This window comes from Ziziphus jujuba, chromosome 6 (assembly GCF_031755915.1).
Source record: "Ziziphus jujuba cultivar Dongzao chromosome 6, ASM3175591v1".
Classification (NCBI taxonomy): Eukaryota; Viridiplantae; Streptophyta; class Magnoliopsida; order Rosales; family Rhamnaceae; genus Ziziphus; species Ziziphus jujuba.
In genome coordinates, this window is record NC_083384.1 from 30,904,399 (window position 1) to 30,931,137 (window position 26,739).

At 32.7% G+C, this 26,739-nt stretch overlaps 1 protein-coding gene across 1 annotated transcript; it reads right to left on the minus strand.

Moving 5' to 3' along the window:
- Positions 1-16,643: 16,643 nt before the first annotated feature.
- On the minus strand, positions 16,644-25,924 carry LOC107435895 (disease resistance-like protein DSC1). The gene is made up of 8 exons (XM_048464526.2): positions 25,103-25,924; positions 22,758-23,877; positions 22,242-22,553; positions 21,207-22,145; positions 20,324-21,124; positions 17,900-20,064; positions 17,524-17,600; positions 16,644-17,387 (listed from the first exon to the last, which is right to left on the minus strand). Exons 1-5 carry the CDS (start codon positions 25,579-25,581, stop codon positions 20,468-20,470), a joined length of 3,507 nt encoding a protein of 1,168 aa, XP_048320483.2. The 5' UTR covers positions 25,582-25,924; the 3' UTR covers positions 16,644-17,387; positions 17,524-17,600; positions 17,900-20,064; positions 20,324-20,467.
- Positions 25,925-26,739: the final 815 nt, after the last annotated feature.

Genomic DNA, 26,739 nt, shown 5'->3' on the forward strand with positions numbered 1-26,739 from the left:
AAATAAAATAAAATACAATAAACGTCAAAAGTGAAGAGGAGCTTCACGTGGTTAAAAAATGTGAGTTATTATGGTACCCATTTTTAACCTTTTCAAAAAATGGGCATCCGGGGCCACTTCATTAAAGTTTATGTAACTCAAATCCAGATTGAAAATGATTCTGAAATAGAAGAAGGGAGTTTACTCCATGGAAAAGCAAGGTGAAAAAGAAGAGCTTCAGATGGTTCAGAAAAAATTCTCTGTATTCTGTAGCTGTTAGAGATGGAGAGGCAAAAACCAGCCCATGCAAAAAGTTTTTACCTTTCCAAAAAAGAAAATTTAAAAATAAAATAATAAACCTAACAATTTTTTAAGCACGTGGATTAATTGACTTGTCCGATGCATACAAAATTTTTCAGAGATGTGGGACCCATATATGCATAAGTGCTATTCCATTGTGAAAGGCAGATGGTGCATTCCTTAAGTATTAGAAATGGGCTGCTCCTTTTTTTTAAGAGCATTTTCAATTGCCCATCAGAATCTAATGATATTTTTGGTAAAACAGAATCTAATGATATTGAACATTACTTCATTAAACTATATGATAAAGTAATGAAAAGGGAATATTAATTAATAATAACCAAATAAAAAAAAGAATATTAATTAATAATTTAAAAGTTGTTTGTTTATCTGCAGCCGTGGAATCATATATCATTTCAATTAAATGCCAATTGTCTCGATTCGCGGCGCTTGGAAGGTAATAGCGTCTTTTAGTTTCTTAATGCTTGTTAAAAAAAGAAAGAAATAATATATAATTTTTTTTCTGAGGCAAGAATTGAAAAGGTCTTAAATAAACGTTTTTAAAAATAAATAAATTAATAAATATATAATTTTTTTTATTTTAAAAATTATTAGTTAAATTATAGATTTTTTTTTTCGAAAGGAAAAAATTCTGTTTATTACTAATGTAAGAGTGCCTTAACGTATATTGAATGTAAAAAAATAATGACAATTCAATTAGCTTAATTATTTATCAAAAAAAAAAATAATTAATGATTGGAGGTATTTATGGATGTAAATGTTTGATTGATTCCAAAATTTCTAAAAAAGAGTCTCTATATTTATAAAAAAGCAAATTTACTCTATTTCATAAAATAAATAAATTACATATATTAAGTAATTTTTGGAGGCCTTTCTCTTATTATGGGGTCCTAAGCGATTGCCTCACCCACCTTATACTTAAATCGGCACTGAAGTTTACTCAGCTTGCACTTGAGATTGAATTTTTAAAAAAAATTAAAATTAAAAAAAAAAATCCTAAAGTAGCATTGGAAACTCCCCAAAGCCACCAAGTAATCAAAAACAACAAAAGAAGCGGTACAAAATCATTAACAGAATTAGTCAAAAGTGAAAATAAACCAATATATATATATATATATATAAAGTTCCAAACCATATTTTAGGGAGGAAAAAAAAAAAAAACTGAGGATCCCAGGTGTTTAGCTTGATGTTACGATGTTGTCCATGAATTAACTCAGTGGGGTACTACTTATGCAGAAAGATACTTGATAAGACTGTAACACCTCGTACCAAAAAATACACATATTTTAACAAGTTTGACCAAGTAAACAATATGTGGGTCCAAATTGACTTTTTCAATGGCCAATATTTTTTGTTTGACTAAGATACCATTGTGTAAATCTCATCGATACGAATTCATAGACTGGCGGTATGCCAAATTTCGAGTTATGAATAAAAAGTTATGATTCTGAGAAGTTTTAAGCATAAGTTTTATATTAGTGTCCAAACCAGTCCCCAGTTTTTGTCAGTTCGTAACCTTAGGCTCTATGTAAGCCTCGGTAAGCATGTAACAGCCCAGACCACCCGTATAAGATATTGTCCTCTTTGGGCCTAGGGAATCCTCTTACAACCCAGCCCTCAAGGTTTTAAAATGCCTCTCAGTGGTTAGGGGGAATTCTCTTCCAACTCTTACCTGCTAGTCCCATTGGCCCGGGCTTCCCTGGCCCAACCGAGATATTGTCCACTTTGCAAGCTAGGTGGTGAGCCCAATCCTACTCCTTACGGTTTTACGTTCCCTCATGAGAAGGCCTCTCAAGGGAAAGGTATCCACACCCACTTATATGGAGTGTTTCGTTCCCCTTTCCAACCGATGTGGGACTTTACAAAGCATGCCAAACAAGAAGCAAAACCCAAAATATCCATTTCATCTCCAAAACTCGAGATATTCTTCCCCAGACCCGTGGGTTCATTTTGACCCGTTTACCATTGAACCGGATCACCGCCGTTTTGCCCATTTTCGACCAACCACAACATACACACATTAGCCATGTAAAAAGGTCACTTGAAGGAGAGCTTAGCCGTGAAATCTTACGGCAAGAGGCAGCTCGATGGGCCCAGATCGGGCTGGTGAAGTCGGTGGCGGCCAACGAGGTGGGTCACCTGATTTTCTCAATTTTTGGCCATTTCAGACCAACCCATACACCTTTTCCACTATTTTTGACCCCTCTGAAATCTTCCCCATGGTTATTTTGTCCAGATTCTTCACCGTTTGGTATATACGATGACTTGAAGTTCGGCCGAAGCTTCAACTGAGTTTTCCAGCCATTGGAAAAATCTTTGGACCAAGGTGAGTATACTGGTGGGTTCCTTATCTCTTGAGCTTTCCGTCAATATAAAGTTTGTGAATTTTGGAGGTCGTTTGATAATTTTTTCTATTTTTGAGTCAATTAGTTAATTTTCGGATAAATTCGGACTATGTATGGATAACATTGGTCAAATTGGTTAAAATTGGAGCTGGATTAGTGAAATTGGATATTATTAGGACCCATTAGGTGGTTCAATTTTGAAAGATTAGGCTTCGAGTGAAAATCCCCAATTTTTGGTACCGAATCTTAAGGGTACACGGTATAATTGGACTGTTCGGTGTCCAATTTATGTAATTTTATAGTACCATAAATTATTTTAAGACATTTGGGTCATAAAAGTGTCTTTGGTTTAGTTATCTGGAGCCTGAGAAATATTTTATTATATTACAGGCACTTAAGTTGAGTCTGGAGGTGATCCTGCAGAGAGGCAGAAATGAGCATCTGCAGTACTATGAGTGGTTTTATAATTTTTAAAATTGTTTGGGGTATAATATAATATATACGTGCTTTGAATAATTTGTGTACATACCATTTGATTAAATGTTTGGTTTATGCATATATATAAAAATCTGCTTTTATAAATATGAGTTGTCATTTTATGTGATGTTTGATAATTTTTTAAATGGTTTCCAATTCTAATGAGTTCATAAGTGAACTTGTGGTATTAAAATATTTTGGTATTTGAATTGGGTTTTTAATCATTTCAGAAATGATTGATTTGAGAATGTAGATTGAAAATTATATGATTTTAAGCATGTTCAAGTATTTTAAAATTTTATATACTTAAAATTAGTTTATGGTAAATATGTTTCACTCTGGTATTTCTGGTTTATATGAAATGATGATTGGAAATTTTTGGAATATTTAAATGAGCAGATAGATTTGGAAATTAAATAAGGACTCATGATACAATATTCTTCGGAAAAGTATTTGAGATCTTACAAGATTGTTTTAAGGATACTGTATCAATTATTTTTAAATTGATGTACCATATAATGTCAATATCTTGGATCAGTATTATATTATATTATATTACAGCGCACTGGGTTTTTCCCTTGGTATCGTGAGGTTAGGCTCAGCTCACAGGATATAATTGCCACGGACCGTGAGGTCGGGTTTATCCAATGGTTTATTATTATTGCCACGGTACCACGAGATTGGGCTCAACCCATAGGAAATTATTGCCACGAAGTGTGAGGTTGGGTTTATTCCACAGATTATTATTGCCACGGTCCTGTAAGATTGGGTACGTCCCGACGGTTTACTATTTCCATGATACCTTTCGGATATTGAGGGTCGTGAGGCAGGAGTATCCCACAGTTTACAATTTGGTACATCAAATGGTACATTATATACGTATGAATATATTGTTGATTTACAAATATTGTGGTGATTTCTGCATTTTCATATTTATTTTGTGGAACTGCATTTATTATATATTATGCTAAATATTTATATATTAATTAAGACATTTTATAATCTTACACTGATCATGCACTTGATACGTTTGAACATCGATTTTATTATATTAATTTGGGTGCAAGTTTGGGTTGTGTGAAACGATTTTTAAACAGGAAACTTTTCAAACGAGTGGAACGAAAGGTCATGAGAGAAAGATTTTTTAGAAATAAATTATTATTTTTCTATTATATGATACCACTCACTGAGATTTCCTTATCTCACGTTTTATTGTTTTAAATTCATTCCCCTAGGTCTAGGCAGCTAGTAGCAGTCTACCTTACGCACAGCTTATCACTTGTTTTCTTCCACGACAGCAGCCATATTTATCCTTTCTTTATCTATTGTTATCTTCTGGACTTATTTATTACTTATTTGTACTTCTAGACTTCGTTGACACTCTTAGAATGCTCTGATATATTAAATATGGCACTTAATAGAGGCCATGGTACCTATGTGTGTAGTATGGCCTGTAGTACAGTAGGCCGGTTGTGGACTTTACGCTGTTGTGGATTTATTTATATATATATATATATTGAGGTATTATTGTTATCGCTTGTGTTCGTTGGCCACGTTTTAAGGTGAGACTCTATTGGATATTCTCTAAGGATTGTCTGGTGGTACTTTACCAGACGGGACCACCTTGGAAATCCTGGGAGGGTTCCCTGGATGGGTCCTATCAAGACCCTCTAGAGAGAATTGTTTGTTTGAAGGAACAAATTAAAAGATATATAAAACAGCTCCAAGTTGACCCTCATGTCATTTTTTTTTTTTGTGTGTTTTTGATACTAATGATTTTAATTAGCCCATTCTTTACTAAATAATTGGATTTAAACGGAACCTCCCAATAAAATTACTCAGTAAAAACTAAAAACTAATAATAATAATAATAATAATAATAAAAAAACCAAATGAGACCTCTCTACATTTCTTAAGCAATCAAGGAAATCCATCAGAGTACTTATATCACCCAAAAAGGTTATTCTAGAGCCAAGATCACTAAAAAGACTAGAGGAAGAGAGAAGTTTTCCAACGTACCATACCATCCATTCAAAGCTAAGGGTTTTCATGCTGCATAGCTCACACAATTTCCTCATACCCTTCACCTAAGACATGCCAAATTGTGGATAAACAAAATTCATCGATACATTCATGAAAAATCTATCAATATACTTTTGTAACAAATTATAAGTTTCTTTCTTCTTTTTTATTTTTTTTATTTTTTCTGCTTGTTTCATTCGAAACAAAAGTAAAGGAACTTTCCTTCAAAAATTAGATTCAAATTTGTGATCTTATTTTATAAACAAATATAATTAAAATGCTACAAAATGCAAGCTGTAAACAAAGTATATATGTTAACTTCTACAAATTAATTTGCTAAGAAAATACATAAACCGATCACAATATATGCTTAAGTCCTTGAATTAGTCTAAGATTTTCCTCTTCCTCATGGATCATAGCCATCAACTTCACATTAACTGGGTTCATAATTCTCACCAAAGCATATCTCTAGAGCTGTAGCACCAAATTTTTTGTTTTCTTGGTTCCTTAACATCCAAGTGCTCTGCATCTTCTTAACAGTCACATAAACTTGAGTTTCTTAGAATGCCATTCATCAATGTCTTCTTCCTCATGAGAGCTAACAACTTCACTTACACTTAGTTCATAATTTTCATCAAAGCATCTCTTACTTTTTCTTTTAGTTTCTGCATCAAATTATCCAAATCTCTCTATATTTTCCTTGTATACAAACCAAAATCCAAACTTCTTAATCTCATCATACTCACCTCCAAAGTTGTTGACATCACCCTAAACTCTTAATCTCTCTATATGTTCTTCGTAACAAAGACACCTTAGTGCTCTAAGCAAAGGGCCAATTTAGACCAACCATTTCTTTTGAATGTAGCAAGTCGGTTCTGGGACACACCACATAAGCACATGATCTGAAACAACCTCATTCCCTTTTTCCTTAAGATCCAAGGAATCATGATATTCGTACATATGATCGTGGATGGTTTGAAGTTGAGTTTACTATCACTACCGTGATGTATATTAAGATCAAATTTATTCTGAACAAGAACAATACAAAAAGCCAAACCAAGAAGTTGTCATTACTTCAATATGGAGGAAGCATAATATTCATTGAAGTCCCACAAGCGCGATAGTTGAACCACTTTGTAATTTCATCTCCTGGATAAAAAAATTTATGAGACTTATGTGGGCCCATATCATGAACACTGGAAGTTAATCAACATGCTGAAACATTATAAAAATTCTTATAACTGAGTAAAGGGAAAAGGAAGAGGAAAAGGAAGAGAAAATGAACTTATAGTTCTTCCAAATTTTACATGAGATCTGTCAAGTGCTCCATAGGCTCTAATAGTTCTAAAAAGTTATCAAGTTTTAGTCAACCAGATAGATTATACATATGATTTTGTAGGATTCAGATGATTTATGTTTCAATGGTGCAAAAGGAAAGCAATTGAAGTAATGAATATGCAAAAACTAGTGATTGTTGCTTTAGTTGTGATTATGCTTATAGCACTTGCTTTCCCAAGCAAATTTTGAAGAATCTAACGCTCTTTTTTTTTTTTTTTTTTCAGATCTTGAGGAGGTGAACCATTTTTTTTTTTTTTAACATAAGGATAAATGGAAGTTTAAAAGCATATAGGACCTTTTATCATGGACCATATCTGTTTTAGAGAACAAATGCATACCAAATTGACATTATCAAATTCAAATGTAATAGTATCATTTAAGGAAACAATGTCCAAACACAAAAATTATCAACTATATTTGTCAACCATGAGGCGGAGGATAGCACCAAACTATGGGTGGCAGAGGGGGAAATCAATCAAGAATGCTGTTTCTTCCTTATTCCAAAAATTTTTCCAAAAACCAAAGTCGGAAAGCCTTTCAAATACACATTCTATAACATGATACTCAGGAAGATAAGTTAAGAATGTTTAAAGAAATTCATACAGATATATGCAAGAAAAAAGGGCATCCCAACTCCAATACCATAACCAGAAAAAAGAAGAGTTGTGGTGCACTTCCTTTATAACCTGAAGCTATTCCATAAAAAGTTCAAATGAGCATTATCATTTTTTTGGTAATCATTTCAAATGAAAAATACAGATAAGGGTTGTCTTTTTTTCTTACTTTGAATAGTTTCTACATTAAATCTCTCTAATTCTTCCTTGTTTACGAATGAAACCCCACATTTCTTTCATCTTGCAATATTCACTCTTCAAGTTGAAAAGTTCAACATTTAGTTTAAACAAATCTCTCTCGGTAAAGATCGAAGGCAAAGCATGCAAAGAGGCCTAGCTACTACAATTATAAAGTTGCAACTGCAATAAGCATTTATGGACATACATACATAATGAACGCGTGATCTAAACATTCTTTGTCTACCCGAAACAACCGAATTCTACGAAATTCACAAGGATATTCACCATCAATGGTTTTGAAATTGAGTTTAAAATTTAATTCAAAAACTTGCAGAAGGTTTTATTTTATTCTGATCAAGAACAATGCAGAGAGAAAACCCCAAAAAGCTACCATTATTCCAAAATGGAGGGAGCGGCAATGATTTCAAACTCTCATATTTTTGGACCTCCAAAAATAACAAAGCAGGTGGAAGGGAAGGCCTTGGAGGAGCAATTGCTCAAGTTTCCTTAAATCACACAGCTTGTTTGGGAGAAATGCAATTTCCTTGCAACATCCTACTTTCAATGCTTCAAGGGATATTAGATTATAAATGGACTCTAGTAAGCTTAAGATTTTGGGATCAATAGTATTTCAATATGGTATCAAAGCCAGAGGTCCTAAGTCAAATCGCAACAATTCCATCCAAAATAAATAATAAATTAAAAATACATGTAAGGATCCAGAAAAAAGCAAAAAGGCTAATCTACATTTGAGGGGTGTTAGAGAAAAATATAAATCAAAATGAAAGCCCACCTTCCATAAGTTTAAGCTTTTAGGATTAATGGTATTTCAACATAGATATAGTAAGATCTGTAAAGTGTTCCATAGGCTCTAAGATTCCAGGAAATTTTTCCAATTCGCTAAAACTATACAGATTTAGTGATTCAAGAGATTTCACGTTGGCTTGGAAGACTTTTAGTCTTTTGCAAAAACCCACGTCTAATTCAACAACACCAAAGAGACTCATAATTGATAAAGTCACTGCTTCTATCGGCAAAAAAGAGCCCACTGTAGTGAGAATCTTTCATCATCTCTCCCCTTCAATTAATTTCCCTAAAACTGGAAGCCTTAAAAAACCGTATTTTTTAACAATATTTTCTAATTAACAAAACTAATTAAATATTTCCTTTCTTTAATGAATTTATTGTTTCATATTTTATAAAAGAAAAGAAAAAAAATACGGTGGCTCTAATTTAGTCCCTTGGTTAGTTTTAGTTACATTTAAAAAATGCAACTGTAACATCCCATACCAAAAATATACATATTTTAACAAGTTTGATTAGGTTTGACCAGTGAACAGTACGTGGGGCCAAAGTTGAATTTTTTTATGGATAAGATTTTTTGGTTTGATTGATTACCATTGTGTAGAGCTCTTCGATATAAGTTCATAGACTGGCGGCATGCTAAATTCTGAATTACGAATAAAAAGTTATGGTTCTGAGAAGTATTCAGTATAAGTTTTATACCAGTATCCAAACCGGTCCTAGTTTTTGTCTATTAGTGACTCAAGGCTCTATATAAGCCTAGGTAAGCATTCGCTCCAACAGAAACATAGCCCAAAATATCCATTTTATCCCCAAAACCCAAAAAATTCTCCCCCCAGACCTATAGATCTGAACTGAGTCGTTTTAACCCATTTATTGTCAAACCGTGTCACCGCCGTTTTTGCCCATTCCGGCTACCAAGATGTTACATGTGCCAGCCATGGAGGAAGACCACATTGCGGTGAGCTTGGATGTAAAATTTCACGGCCAACGGAGGTTGGACGCGCCGGGATCTGGCTGGCAAAGCAGCGGTGGACGGTGAGTGGGTCACTGGATTTTCCCATTTTTTAGCCATTTCAAGCCAACCCATAGATGTTTCCTACCATTTTTGGTCCCTTTGAATTTATTTCCATGGTCCATTTTTTCGGATTCCTCACCGTTTGAGAGATACATCAACTTAGACATCAGCCGAAGCTTCAACCATGTTTTTCGACTGCCGGAGGGACTTTTCGACCAAGGTGAGCATACTGGTGAGTTCCTTGTTTCTTGAAATTTCTATCAATATAAAGTTGTGAATTTTGGAGGTCGTTTGATAATTTTTGCATTTTTGGATAAATTAGTTAATTTTCGGATAAATTTGAACTGTGTTTGGATGAAATTGGACAAAATTGAAGTTGGATTAGTGAAATTAGATATTATGAGGCCCCATTAGAATGTTCAATTTCAAAAAATGAGCTTACGAATGAAAAGCCCCAATTTTGGATACTGGATCCTAAGGGCACACGGTTGGACCTCCCAGTGTTCATTTTATATAATTTTATAGTAGTATAAATCAATTTGAGACCTTTGGGTCATACAAATGTCTTTGGTTCAGTTATTGGAGCCTGATAAATATTTTATTATATTACAGATATCGTGTTGAGTTTGGAGGTGGTCTTGCAAGGAAGCAGGAGTGAGCATCTGCAGTACTATAAATGGTTATTATTTTTAAAATGTTTTGGGATATATAGGATAATATATATCTGTGTTTTGGGTATTTTACATATATATAAATTAATTGAAATGGTTGCTTTATGCATATAAAATATTTGCTTTCATATACACGAGTTATCATTTTACGCGGATTTTAATAAGATTTTTTATGATTTCTAATTTTGATGAGTTCATAGTGAACTTGTGAATTATGTTAACGAAACATTCTGGTATTTGAATTGACATTTTAGATCATTTGGGAAAATATTTTATCTGAGGAGCAGATTGAAAATTTATATGATTTTAAGCATGTTCAAATATTTTACAATTTTATGTGCTTAAAATCGGTTTATGGTGAGCATATTTCACTATATTATTTTCGATTTTAGTAGAAAATGATGATTTGAAATATTTAAATAAGTAGATAAATTTGGAAATTAAATAAGGACTTACGATACAGTATTGTTCGGAAAAGTAGTTGAGATATTACAAGATTGTTTTAAGGATACTATATCGGTTATTTTTAATTCATGTACCATATAGTACCAAAGTTTCGATTCAGTATTATATTACAGCGCGCTAGGTTTGCCACAATACCATGAGGTTGGTCTCACCCAACAGTTTATTATTACCAGGGACCGTGAGGTCAGGTTTATCCAATGGTTTTATTATTATTACCACGATGCCATGAGGTTGGTCTCATCCAACAGTTTATTATTGTCATGGACTATGAGGTCGGGTTTATCCGATGGTTTATTATTATTACCACGGTGTCGTAAGGTTGGTTTCACCCAACAGTCTATTATTGCCACGGACCGTGAGGGTGGGTATGTTTTGAACGTTAATTGTTATTTCCACGACACTTTTTGTATATTGAGGGTCATAAGGTGGGTATATCCCACGGTTTATTGATTGGTACATTGTATGTTATATTGTATACGTTTAATGATATTGATGATTTACAAATATTGTGATTATTTCTGTATTTTCATACTTATCTTGTGGAGATGTGTTTACAAGATTTTATATTCATAATTTACATCTTGATTAAGGCATTTATAATATTGTATTGATCATTTATTTTATACCTTTTTAGCATCCATTTCATGATATTAAATTAGGATGCAAGTTTGGATTTTGTAAAATGATTTTTAAACGGGGAACTTTTCAAAAGAGCAGATTGAGAGGTCTTAAGAGAAAGATTTTTTTTACATAAATAAATTATTATTTTTTTATATTATACTATACCACTCACTGAGATTCTCTTATCTCACGTTTTATTGTTTTAAATTTGTTCCCCTAGACCCAGGCAGCTAGTAGCAGTCTACCTTGCGCATAGTTTATCGCTTAGTTCCTTCCATGACAGGAGCCATATTTATCCTTTATTTATTTATCATTATCTTACGGACTTATTTATTTTTTATTTGTACTCTTAGACTTCGTTGACACTTTTAGAATGCTTTGATTTTAATTATGGGACACAGTAGAGACTATGGTACTTATGTGTGTAGTTATGGCCTGTAGTACAGTAGGCTAGTTGTGGACTTTATACTGTTGTGGATTTATTTTTATATTTATATTTTGAGGTATTATTGTTAATGTTTATGTTCGGTTGTCCACGTTTTAAGGTGAGTTTCCATTGGATATTCTCTAGAAATTGTCCAATGGAACTTCATTAAGCGGGACCACCCGGAAGGTCCTAGGACGGGTCCTGTCAGCAACATATTATTAAATAGTTTTTTTAGGATGCAAATATTAATATTTTATTAAATTGCCAATAATGTATAATTACATATAATTCAATAAAATATATACAATATCACTATTTTAATAAAATATGGATATCCATATGATACATTTTCCTATTATTAATTTTTTTGTAAATTTCATAAGATTTGAAGAATTTAAGAGAGAATAAACATTGACACCTAAACAAAGTAATGAGAAATTATTTGAGTTTATAAAGTATATTTCTTGCTTCGGATTTGATTTTAGAAAATTACTCAACGTAGGATTCTAACTTTAGTAACTATTGTGTCTTATAAAGATTCAGAATTTAAATTCTCTCACCTAAATATGTAAAAGATAAATGTGATACTTATTCAAAATTAAAAAAAAAATAGTTAATTACATAACAGACATAATAATAATATTTAAATTTTATAATAATAATATTTACATTTTAAAGTTGGCATTTTAATTATGCAATCAACCCGATGATACTGAATTAATATTCATTATTTTTTTTTCTGTAGAGCAATATTCATTAAAATTGATAAAGTATGTTCATCGAAATATATATATATATATATATATGCTATATAATTAAATAATTTTAAAAGTTGCTTGATTTTATCTGCAGCCTGGAATTATCGATTCCATTGCTTGCCAATTGTCTCGATTTTGGGTGTTTGGAGGGTAAGAATGTCATTTTGTATCTTATTGCTCTTGTTTTTTCTATGCGACGTGTATAATGAAAGTCCACATGGGAAAAGAAAAAAAGAAATTGTGAAAAAGATAAAGCGATTTAATTTTTAATGTAAAAAAAAAGAAAAATTAAATCTTTTTTCTGTTAGTATGTGTATGATTGGATTTTTTTTATTTTTTTTATTTTTTTTATTTTTTTTATTTTTTTTTTGGCTTTTAGGGAGGTATGGTTGGATGAAGTTGCATGAGTCTTTTTCTCACATGACATGTGATTTCATATACGACGAATTATATTTTATAATTCATATGGTGGATTTCTGAATGACTAAAATATCGATTATTAATTAATTTCCTGGTCTTCTTTTGGACAACAAAACCTTTTGGTCAAGCCAAGTATCTAAAAGAAACAAAAGAACTGGTACAGAATCAAGTTTGTGTATATGTGAACCCATGCAAATTCCCAATATTGAACCATCTACAAAAATTTATGCATTGAATTAATAATTATATGTCAGTATGATCCTGATGATGAATGAAACATATATATGGAAATTATCTAAACCACTGTCTTGGATAAAATTAAATTAGTTGTATGATATATGGTGTGTTCGTGTGCCCTTTGAACCTATTAGTCGTTTCTTTTACAAGTTTAGATTGGATCAGAATTACGTTAATTTTTATTTATTTATTTATTTATTTCTGAATGATTTTGGATCTGTCCTGATTGCTGCTTTACTTGTGCTCATTTGACAAACATAATTTGAAGACTTCTGAGTTTCTTTTTTCTAATTTTTTTTTTTTTTTCAGATCTTGAATTGATGAACTTGTTTTTTTTTTTTTTTTTTTTTTTTTTTTTTTTTTTTTTTTTTAAATAATGGCCTGTTTTATTCTACTGTCTTTTTCCAAAAGAAACCGAGTACCTTTAGAATATGAGAAGAAAAAGTAAAAATAAAAAAAATAAAAACAACATGAGATTAAGAATCCCAAATCTGAAAGACCAATTCTTAATGGATGTTTAAAAGCCCATAGGACCATATCCAGAGGCCTATATATACAACAGAACCAATATTCTCATCCAAAGTGTCATGTTTTTAATACTTAAATCTTACTGTGAAGCAGCAGTTCAAAGCTAGAATTTGGGAGGCGAGACTGGTTCAATGGATATTTCATTCATATTTTCTCGTCTTTTGTATCCCAGGAGAGTGGTTGTCAAGCCAACTCCATATTGTAGGCCTTTGCCTTCGGGATGTCTTTTGGTTTATAAAACTAACTTCTTTCACCCAAAAAAAATAATAATAATAAATTAAAAAAAAATTATTATAAATGATAAAAATGAAAAATAAAAAAAATATATAAATATATCTCAAATCTATTTGGAAGTACAACTTAAATTGGCCATGCGAGGACTCTTCAAGACTGCCTAGTTCATATATTTTACAGACTATGGCAGAACCATAAAAATTAACTGCAACAAACAGAAGCATTTTCCGGAGGCCGGTACTAGCAAAAAGCAACAAACAAAACTAGTACTAAATCAGCTTCTATAAACACGAATCAGAAATGAAAACTCTCACTAAAGAATCTATCAAGAACTACTGCTTTTGAGTGCTATATATTAGTAAGAAAAAAATTTATATATATATATATATATATATATGGTGGTATAGATAGATAGATAGAACTAAAGTTAAACTTCTTCAGGGACAGTCTTAAGCACAACACCACTATCACCGCTTGGGGGGGGCAGAACACTAACACGATTCGATGGGATTTGTACTAGCTCGGCAGCGAAATCCTTAAATTCAAGAACACCTCCATTTTTGCACTTTGATAGCACTCGAGCCGCTTCTTCTTTCGTCATCTTTACTTTGATCCGAATTCTAGCCCCTTTCTCTTCTCCAGAGCCGCCACAGCTTATTACTCCGCGGTGGCAGACTTTCAATTCTTCTTCTTTCTTCAACAATAATGGTTCAGAAGCCTCAACGAATCTAACTTTCTTTGTCTTATTTGGTGATGGTTTTTTCCTAATTAGTTCATCTCTGTATATAATGTTTGTGGCTTTGGGTTTCTGAATTTCAAGTTTGTCATCCGAAGATGACTTTTTGAATGAAGCAAGAAAAGAGTTCAACATTTTTCTAGAGAGAGTTGAAGAAGAAGAAGAAGAAGAAGAGAAAGAGAGCACTCAGATCAGATATTAAATGGGATTAATTTGAGGAATAGAGGCTAAGAAGAGGTGAATATATATAGAACAATCTCAGTTTTGTGGATGACTATACAGTGGTGATTGACTAATTGACTAGAGCGTTGTGTACGGCATGCAATGTAATTTTTCTTTTTATTTTTTTTAGTCTAAGAATTTAAAGTAGTAGTTGATCGTCCAAGTCCAACATAAAAAATTTGCCAATCAGGTTCTTTTATGGAAATAAAGTTTCTTTTAGGTATTTCGTGTAAAATATATATATATATATATATAATTAATGTTGTCCAATTGGGGGCATGAAACAGAAAGCAATGCTTCAGGTGGTGTCAAAATCAAACCGTGAAATCCACGGCCTTAAGATAAGATTAATAAATAATTTTTTATTTTTTATTTTTAGTTTTGAAATGGTCAGTGCAATTACATAGAGATTTCTTTTGCACTTTTTTGGAATAAAAAAGTAGATCTATTTGTCAGTTTTCCTAATCTCTCTCTCCCACCTCACATGCCTCTTGAGTCTAGAAAGATGATATTAGTGGACTAAATTAACGGAGACAAAGATGAAACACGATGGGATTGAGATGATAGGCCCTACTTATTAGTTTGAACGAGTCTTATTATTTTCTTTGTATGACAGAGAATTTCTAACTTGTCGAACACTATATTGTTTCAAAATTCATATGAATTTCAATCTTTCTTGTTCAGTATGGTCTAATTTTCGAATATTTGAAAGTAATATTAGTATAGTAAAAGCGTAAAAACATCAATTCAATTAAGATAATTTAAATTGTCTAAACAAGAATTTGAATCATATATTTCTAACATAACCAAAAAAAAAAAAAATTGAAGATATATAATTTTAAAACTTTTCCTTTTGAATAACTATATATATATATAAACATTTGTATTTTTGAAAATTTATATTAATATTTAAAAAAGCAACATTTTATGAAATATAGGGATATATGTAGATTATTGAAACCAACATGAATTTATATTGCTGAGAGATTTAATACTACTACTGCATCTCTATCTTTATCTATATAAGAATAGATTAAGTTACAAACATAAATAATATATGAAATACTGAAATTTCCTCATTATTTTCTATATCTTTCTACAGCTTTCTATCTTTCCATATTGCTTTATTTTGTAACACAACCATAATAATAAGATTCTGCATAACCAATTATCAAGGAAAAGCCAACACTAATTAAATTAACTGCGTATTTATTTTAAGAATAAATAAAAGAAAGCGACATGATTAATTTACGCGTAGTCTTTCCAATGTTTAGTAATACACATATAATTACGCGCTTTGGAATCAATAACGCGGTCAAGGACTAGACTTGGTCAGAGGAAATTTAAGTTACAGAGTTCTATCATTATCGATTACAGCAATTAGAAAAACCTTTACGTATAAATATTTTTTGACTAGTCAATGATGTCATCATGACCATGCAAAATACCAAGGAGTCCACTTAAATCCTGTTTATATTTTAACAATCCTGAAATTTGCACTTTATCAATTAAAATTAAATTAATTGAATACTGAAAGTTCAAAGTATATGCCATATACTGTTGGCCCATTTAGTTATGTATTATAACCTTCCTTTTAATTAAGACTGAAAAAAGTCCTTCAACCACCAGACTAATTAAGTCAAGACTAGATCATAATAATACTTTTATAATTGAAGCAGTAAAAGAACATATATATATATAAATCAAATATATATTTTCTATATAATCAAAATTGACGAAGCAGTCAATACTTTGAAATATTAGCTATGCGATAAATATAGAGAACTTTCTAATCCTGACTCAATCAAATTCCAAGGGATAGAGTTTATATGTTGAAGTTCCATTCATGTCAATTTCCTTTGTCCTAATTTGGTTGCCTATCAACCTTGTTAGATGGCTACTTTTACCAGTCTTAATCTTCACTCTTTTCAAAGTGACAATCAAGAGTACTGGCTGACTTAAATTTTGTTTACCCCTTGAATTGGTCTTGGTCTTTACTTGTTTATATGAATGAGTATAATGTAATTAATCAGTTTGGTCTTCTCTTGTTTATATGAATGAGTAAAATGTAATTAATCAGTTTGGTAGCACAACTAAAATCGGACACATGTACCAATAATGTAATTAACCTCGACGACTTGTCAAGACTGCCTAGTTCCTATAAATGAACTACAACAACAAAAGCTTTTCTGGAGGCCAGTACTAGCAAAAAGCAACAGAGAAAACTCGAACTAAATCAGCTTATATATAAAAGATGACTCAGAAATGAGAACCGTCGCACTAGGAATCTATCAAGTACTACTGCTTTCGAGTACTCTTTATTAGCAACAAATATACATGCATATATATGTATATATATATATACATACTGGTATAGATAGAACTAAAGTTAAACTTCTCTAGGGATAGTCATAAGCGATACACCACTACCGCTGCTGGGAGGCAGAGCACTAACACTATTCAATGGGATTTATACGAGCTCAGACGCCAAATCCTTAAACTCAAGAACACCGCCATTCTTACACTTTAATAGCACTTGAGCTGCTTCTTCTTTTGTCGTCTTTACTTTAATCCGAATTCCTCCTTTCTCTTCTGCAGAGTTGCCACAGTTTCTTCCAACACAGATTTTCACTTCTTTTGACGTAGTCTTACACAATATGCTTCAGAAGCCTCTAAGAATTAATCTGACTTTTCTTTGTCTTCTCTGATGATGGTTTTTTTCCTTAGCTTATCTCCGTGTGTATATAATGTTTCAAGCATTGGATTCCTTAAGTTCTCTCATCCAAAAGAAACTTGTTGAAGAAAGCTAGAAAATATCATTAATAAAATCAGTCAAAGAGAAATGAAACAATATATGGAGTCCCACACCATATTTTAGAAAGAATAAATCTGAGGGTCCCAAGGGTATGCTGTCCATGTATTAACTCAATGGTAGTGCTGAGAAGCTTTAACAAAGATATTGATGAGATCCTGTAGAGAGAATCGACTTGTTAAAACCAGAAAACAGAAAAAAAATAAATAAATAAATGATAAACAAATGAGGCCTCCCTACATTTCCCAAGCAATCAAAGAAAAATATGAGAAAGAGAGAAGTTTTCCAACGTACCACATCATTCATTTGAAGCTAAAGAGTGGTCATCAGGTCATGCTGCATGTATCACACAGTTTCCTCATGCCCTGAACCTAATAGATGCCAAATTGTGGATTAACAAAATTCACCAATACATTCATGAAAAATCCATCAAAACAATTTTTGTAACAAATTATGAGGGATTTTTTTTTTTTTTTCAGGAGCAGTCATGCTTGTTTCATTTCAAACAAAAGAAAACAAACTTTCGTTTAGAAATTAGCTTCAAATTTGTAGCTTAATTTATAAACTAATATAATTAAAATACTTAGAAATGCAAGTTCAAAACAGAGTATATAAATTTACTTCTACAGATTAGTTTGCAAAGAAAATAAATCAGTTTAAACTGGTTTACCTAAGGAATCACAGAATATGCTTGATTTTCTTCGAATTATTCATAGTATTTTCTTCTTCCTCATATGTCAAAGCCATCAAATTCACATTATAAACTGGTTCCACAATCATCATCAACATCAAATTGCGCACGGTCACATAACCTTGAGTATCCTAGACTTAATGGTAGGACGTGATTCATCAATGTCATCTTCCTCATAAGAGCCAACACTTCCACTTGGTTCACAATATTCATCAAAGGGATCTCTTAATCTTACTTCTAATTTTTGCATTAAATCTCTCTATTTCTTCCATGTATACAAATTGAGTACCAAACTTCTTATCACACTCGCTTCCAAAGTTGTTGACATCATCCCAAACTCTATAATTACAGTAGGGCCGTAGGCAGGGCAGACTTGCAAAGAGACCTCAGTGCTCCAAGTAGAGGGCCAATTTATACCAAACATTTCGTCTGAATGTTGCAAAGTTGGTTCTGGGAAACACCACATGAGCAAGTGATCTGACTCAACCTCATCCCCAATTTCCTTAGGATCCAAAGAATCATGATATTCATACGGATGCTCATCATGGATTGTTTTGAAGCTGAGTTTACTATCACTACCAAGACGTAAACCGGTAGCAAATTTATTCTGGACAAGAACAATACAAAAAGCCAAACCCAAGAAGTTGTCGTTATTCCAAAATGGAGGAAGAATAATATTATTGACTCAAAGTCCCACAACTTTGATAGTTTAACTGCTGTGGAATTTCATCTCCTGGATAACAGCATTCATGAGAATTTGGGCCTTGTATCAAGAATATCTAAAATTAATCAACATGCTGAAAAATATAAACATTTCATAACTGATTAAAGCACAGTACTTTCAAATTTTGTACAAGAAAGAATTTTAATGACAGCATGATCAGCCAGTATGCCCTTGCATGTATTCTGATCCATTTTTCACAACATAAAAGTCAAAAAGATTAAGAACTACGGTTACTAACATTTCAATCTTTTAAGAGTGGAGGCCTCTAATTTTATATGTTCTCCAATAACATGCACCCTCTTGAAAATGGCCCAAAACGTAATGATGGAATCACTGGTATTGATTTCAAGCTCTCACAACCACTTACCGCAAAGTCAGCAAAGCAGGTGGAAGGGAGACAATTCTTTACTTTGAACATGATGCGAGGCTTAGCCTCTCAAGTTTCCATAGATTGCACAGGCTATTGGGTAGAAACTCAATGTCCTTACACGTTTGTATATATGAATCTCTGAGGGAAACTAGGTTTTCAATTGACTCAGCTAACTCTTTAATCCCTGTTTCATCTAACCAAAGATCTGTCAAGTGTTCCATAGGCTCTAAATTGTCAAGTTTTAGACAACCAGACCCATTATCCATATAACTTTGTAGAATTCTGTTGATTTCTGTTTTCCATGGCACTAAAGGAAAGCTAGTGAAATAATGAATATGCAGAGACAGGTGATTGCTGCTTTAGTTGTGCTTATCCTTTCCACATGCAAATTTTGAAGAATCTGAGGCCTTTTTGCAGATCTTGCATCAGTGAACTTGATTTTTTTTGTTTTTTTTTAATTTATTTTTAAGGCCTGTCTTATATATCTTAAGTACTTTTAGGATGTGAAAAAAACAAGGAACAAATGGAATTAAGAATCCCACCATCTGAAGGATTAATGTAAGGTTAAAAGCCTATTGGACCATTTCTGAAAGGCCATGTCCGTTTTAGAGAACAAGCATATACCAAATTGACATTATGAAATTCAAGTACAAAGCCATATGCTGAGTCTACGATTTGTTAGTGATGAAAATAGTATTCATGCAAGCAAACAACTTCCAAACACAAAAATGATCACCAACTATACACAAACACATTTTATCAACCATTAGGCAGAGAATAACACCAAATTGATAGGAAGTAGGAAAAAAAATAAATAATAAATAGATCAAGAATACAGTTCTTTTTCCTTTAACTCTAGTTTTCTTGAAATATAGGAAAGCCTTTAAAGTACACATTTACAACATGATACTAAGAAAGATAAGAATGTTTAAAGAAATTCATACGGATACATGCACACAAACAGGGTATCCCAACTTCAATACCGCAAGTAGAAAAGAGAGAGGACTTTTCTAAGTGTGGTGGTGCCTGCATATTCTTCATAACCTGAAACTGAAAGACAAGTAAAATTGAAGATAAGAATGTTCACCATTTTAACATAAAAAGTTTGGAAAAAGTACTTAAACAACTAAGCATTATCTATTTCCAGTATCATTTCAAATGAAAGAAAAGTAATTAGCTTTTCTTTTCAAATTACCTTATGATTTGTAAACTTAGCATACAAATTAATATAATTAAAATGCCTCAAAATGCTTATAGAAAATAAAGAAAACTAACTCGTACAATTAAATTTGTCTTTAAATTGATTTACCTAAGGAGTCATAGAATATACTTCATTTTCATCAAAGTAATCTTAGGATATTATGTCTCTGTCTTTTCATCCAATTGCTCTGCATCTTCATCATTCACCAACTCAAGCTCACACGGTTGTTTGTACTTTAAGCCACTAGTGACATCACATAAGCCTGAATTTCTTTGAACTAATGGTAGGATGTGATTCATCGTCGCCTTCCTCCTCACGAGAGCCAGAGGATACAAATTGATCACTTACACTAGCTTCACAACATTCATCATCAAAGCCTCGTCTCTTTCTCTTACTTTTAATAGTTTCTGCATTAAGTCTCTCTAAATCTTCCTTGTTTACCAACCAAACCCCACACTTCTTTATCTTGCAATACTCATTCCCGAAGATGTCATCTTCCTCAAAGTCATGGAAAGAAGGCCAGACATGCAAAGAGGCCTCACTGCTACAACTAGAGGGCCAATTTAGGTTAGACGGTTTATTTGAATTTTGCAACAACCCTTTTGGGAAATACCGCATCACTTGTTGATCTAAACATTCTCTGTCTGTCTCAATAACCTGGTGTGACCGGAACTCACAAGGACAATCATCATCATTTGTTATGAAATTGAGTTTAAAATTAATTAAAATACCTAGAGGATGTTTAATTTTATTCAGATCAAGAACAACGCAAATAGCCAAACCCAAGAAGTTGTCATTATTCCATAATGGAGGAAGCTTTTTAATATTCAGTAAACTCCCTGAAGTTTGATAGCTGAACCACTTTGGAATTTCATCACCCGGATAACAAAATACTAAATCTGATATCTCCTGTACCAGGAATGAAAATTAGGCAACTGGATAACAGAAAACTTGTTAAATGGCAATCAGCGAGGGAGAGAGATAAACATACAGATTCAAGCATTTTAAAAATTGCATAATCAGCTATGATGGTGTTGCGTGTATTCTGATCCAACTTTCCACAACCGAAAAAGTCAACATCTCTGCTATACTCAGGGAACAGTCCATGTGGGTATGCAGGCCAATCTGATATTTTCTCCAGTGATGTGCAATGTCTTGCATTCACACTTCTACAAAATAATGGAAGATCCGCTAGTGATTTCAAGCTCTCACAATCTTGGACGTCCAATGATAACAAAGCAGGTGGTAAGGGAGGCAATCTTTCAAGTTTTGAACAACCTTCGAGCCACAAACACTCAAGGTTCGTTAAATCACACAACTTGTTTGAGATAGACTCAATTTTTAGGTGTTCTGAAGGCTCTAGGATTTCAGGAAACTTTTCCAGTTTTACACAACCAGACAAATCTAGTGATTCAAGAGATTTCAGCTTGTAAATGCTGGTTGGAAGACTTTTAAGCTCTTCGCATTCAGACAAATACAAGTGAACAAGACCAGAGAGACTCCCAATTGATGACGGCAGTGCATCTATTGGTATCCCAGACAAATTTAGACTTGTTAAATTCATCGGAAACTTTTTGCAAATGTGGGCTTCGGGTGACGAGACAGACAAAATATTGTTTGTAAAACTTTTGAGAAATCTCAACTTCTGCTGACAAATATTACTCAGAAAGTTCTTAATGCCTCCACTCTTTACTAGATCCCAATACCATGTGCTCCTTGATATCTCTTTTAAATCTCCAAGTTTGGAGCAACCAGCCAAATTTAGATAACTAAGCTTCTCAAGATTTTCAAGGAATGGAAGAACCTGAACCAAACTTGTACAGCCTTCAAGATTTAAACTTTCCAGGTTCGGAGCCACATGAGACAGATCTGGTATTTCTGTAAGGAGTTTGGAATGACTAAGATCCATCCTTCTTAACACTGGAAGAGACTGCGACGCACCATGGAGAAACATGGCTACTTATTAAGCATAAATTCATGTACTTGACATTTAATACAATAAAAAAAATTTAAAAGTTAAGCATACCTGAACTTCATGACTCCAAAGTTTTTGAACAAGGCTGCCACGTAGTATCAGTTCAACAAGATTTCCAGGATTAAAATTTGATGGCAACAATTTCAAAGGGTATAAGTCCCATTGAAAATAACTTAATGTATCCGAAAGATAAGAATCAAGATCTTGAGAAAGGTATAGTTTGAACTTGGTGTCAAAAATACGATCGCAATAAATTTTGAGAACTCGTAGATTGCACATCTTTGAGAAGGCTGAACGACTAATTTTCACATCTCTGCTAATGTCAGACATATTGAATGATATGACTTCAACCATTTCAGTTCCCTGACAATCACATGGAAATTGATATAGAGAAGGAAACAATATAAGAAAATTTCACTAAAAAAAAAAAAAATAAATAAATAATAACTCTTTGTTTGCACATCTATTTTAATTTGTTTGTTGGAAATGATTTAGTACATAAGAGTTTTGCTTTTTTACGACATTTATGTCATTTTTAGAAGAAATCAATAAGGCGTTTGCACTTACCTTATTTCTTTCCAAAATGCGACAGACGTCTTCAGCATCCCATAACCTACTACGGTTTCCAGGCTCTTTATGCTCGTCACGGACAATGGTCCGGCCCATTTGGCGCAATAAATCATGCATCCGTAGGTCACCGTGTGTGGAAATTGCATCATTTTCAATCAAACACTTGTCAATAAGAACACTTATTCCTATTTTCACAAATGAATCATGGAAACCTAATATGCTTTCTGCATCATCTCTAGAAAAAGATTGATTAAATAAACATGCAATGTCAAGAAATATATTTTGGATCCCTTTGTCATCTAGTCCTTCATAACTAATCGTCAACGCATTTAAAATGTCCTTGTTTGGAAATATTTGCAATTTATTTATTGCACTTTCCCACTCTTCTTTGCTTTTGGAATTAAGGAAAGAACCCAAGACTCTAAGAGCTAATGGATTTCCATCTGCATAACTTGCCACCCTTTTTGATAGTACTTCATCGTCCATCAGAGGAGAATTTTTTCCAAAAGCATGTAAATGGAAGAGCTCAAGAGATTCAATGTCACTTAATCGCTCAACCTTGTAAATATTATCAGCAACTTTCTTGAGCACTTGGACATTTCTAGTTGTAACAATGATTCTACTTCCAGGAGCAAGCTGATCATATCCTTCAACTAAAGCATCTAATTGGATCGAACTATCCACATCATCCAAAACCAAAAGCACCTTTTTACGACGAAGTTTGTCGAAAATATAAGGTGATGCTACAAATGGGGTATCCATCTTTAGAATAGCTTTATCATTTAATAACTCATAGAGAAACGTCTTTCTCAAATGATTTATTCCATGTCTTTCATACTCTTCCCTCACATTTGAAAGAAAAGAGCAACCTTCAAAATGAGAATTTGATAATTTTTGAAATACAACACTAGCCAGGGTGGTTTTCCCAATACCTCCCATGCCCCAAATACCTATAATGCGAACATCTTTTAAGCCAATGGATAGTAATGATTCAATTTTCTCGATTTTTCTTTCAATTCCAACGAGATGCCCTTTGAAATGATGATTTAGAGATAGATATTTACGCAACTTCAATGAGATATCTTCAATAATTCTTTGAACTAATTTGGCTTCGGGCCTGCATAAAGCAAATAAAAAACAGTTAGAAAAATAGGACTAACATCTTAATGATAACTCGTAGAAAAAATATATAGAACCAACATCCTTTTCTAATTCATTTAGATAACGTACTTAATGATAACTTTTTATATTTTGTTTGTAACCTGTGACAAAACGTAAAAGGTGCGTGCTGGCTAGCTAGCATACATATATATTTTTGTGAAGAAAAGTTTACGTATATATTAATTAGAGGTGTAAAATATTAATATATTATTGGATCTCATTTTCTAATGGCGCCCATTTTGTACCATGTTGGGATTAAATTTGTTACACAGCACATTGACCAAAGTATATGGGAAACTTCCCAAAGAATATAGAAGAATATATGGCAATCAACAATGCCATGACATAAATCCTCCTCCCCCATTCATCACAAAAAAGAAAAAAAAAAAAAATGCTATCGACACTGAATTGCTCACCAACTTATTTACAATGTGACATTATGTTATTATTTTATTGGTTTGTATCACTTTTACTTTAACTTTTTTGAAAATTCATTTATTCATATATAGTTTATATATATACACATTTGCTAAAAAATGTACAGCAGAGCTGTATATATACACATTTTTTCACCCAATACTGTAGTAACAATGATATCTTGCTTTATGATGCGGGACTGCTGTGGCAGAGTATATATATATATATATATTCAACCAATACTATAATAATAAAGTTATCTTGCTTCATCACTTGTTAAACAAGTTATAAAACTCGGTGCCTATGGCTCCATTGATATTGTAATTAAGATAAGAGTTTCACAGCAGAGAGAAAAAAATTCAATTTAAGCTAGCTTAGAGATTGGAGGAAAAAAATAAAAAAAATCAATTTTAGCTAGTTTAAAGATTGTCTTAGTAGTCTGAATATATGTAGATATATCTATATATATATATATATATAAAGAAGAAAAAATAAAACCATTGATTTAATATGAACTTATACAGATTTTGTTCTCAAACTTACAGATAGACAGATAATCAGCAAGCAAAGAAAAAGGGGAAAAAAAAAAAAATGCAATGAGAGATTGAAAGTGTACGGTTATCTTGGATTGGAATTGCATAATTGGGACAATAGTTAATTAAATGATGATATACAAATTCTTTTTTGCAAGGCTTTCAGGAAAAAAAAATAAAAAAAATTACCGAGTAAGCTTTAATTCAACTAAGATAGAACACTTAAATTACCTGAAATCCTTTGAATCCAATCCACATAGATTGGACGCTTCAGTTAAAGCAGCCCTCCATTGATTTACCTTCTCCATTCTATCCATGAAACGGTTTTCAAGTTGAGCAAATGCAACACCGTAACTCCCATTCTGTTTTCGTACAACTGATGGATCTATGCCATAAAAGATTGGCATAACAACCTGCCCTCTTGTTTTCTTGCATTCAAGTATGTGCACGAGTTCATTCAAACACCAAGTGGATGAAACATAGTTTTCCGAGAAAATGATCACGGAAATCTTGGATTCTTCGATGGCTTTGGTAAGTGTGGGTGAAATTTCATCCCCTCTCTCAAGCTCGTGATCCATGAAAGTTAAGATCTGTTTTGCTGATAAAGCTGCATAAAGATAGCTAGCGAATGTATTGCGTGTGTCCTCACCTCTGAAACTGAGAAACACATCGTACCTTTCTTGAAAAGAAAGAGAGGAAGAAGAAGCCATGCTTGCTATAACCAGCTGCAAATCCACAAGTAAAAGGAAAATATAGATGGGAAAGTTAAACCTTACTCAGAAACTCTCTCTTCTGTGAAGAGGGGCAGAGATAGAGTTGATCAGAAAATAGTTACACTTTACCATAAACTAGCTACATCAATCGGAGAAAATATAATAAAGCTTAAGCTTAGCATGAGCATTGCAAGCAGACCAACTTTTAGTACTTTATTGATTCGGTTTGGACCTGAACGTAGAAATTAAGCTACGAAACCAGTCCGTGTGGGGTTATCGTTACCAACTTTTTCGGTTTTTCTCCACGCATTTCGACTTTTTGCAAAAGATTCTCTTCCTTTTTCCCCTTTACCTTTACCATTGTGGACCTGAAGTGCACGGCTTAAGCTAAGATTTTCTAAATTTATATATATTGAAAATGGTCAATAAGATCACTGTTTTTTTTTTTTTTTTTTTTGTGGGGATGGAGGGATATCTCTCCTACATTCCACCAAATTGAACCACTCAGGGCTTCTCAATACACAGAGGAAAAAGCAGATCAAAATGATGAGGTTTTAAGTTATTATTTTTATAAGATTTGAAAATCCAGTACTTCTAGTTGAAGGAATTGGAATTTTGAAAAGCCTGTAGGTCCGGCCCACATGAATGAACCAAATATCTAAGTTCATAGCCAAACTGTCATTTGTAGGACTTCTCATTGTCAAGCAGTAGTTGAAATTTGTTCAAACTTTATATAGGGAAACACTTGGAGATTTCATATATATATATATATATATGTATTGATGAAAACATTGTAAATTTTGTATATTAATCTCACGGTCCCCAGCCAAAAAAAAAATGCCAATCAACCTCAAATCATGTTTTTTCACTGAAATGGTCAAAACGCATCATCTGTAAGATGTCCCAAAAAGGTTTTTAAGCCTCTCTGCTTGTGTGTTTATGTCTTTCAAATTCACGCCATCTCTCACTGACTCAAATTTTTGGCTACCTGGGTCTCGATTTATGTAACTTCAGGTCAAAACTAGTCTAATAGGAAACCTTTAAACAGAGTGGTTCCTTCTTTTTCAAGTTCTGGTTGGATCAATCATTCAGATTCGGAACATAGAAATGTTTTAGCAAAATTTTGTGAAATGTCCCTCAGGATGATTTTTGTGC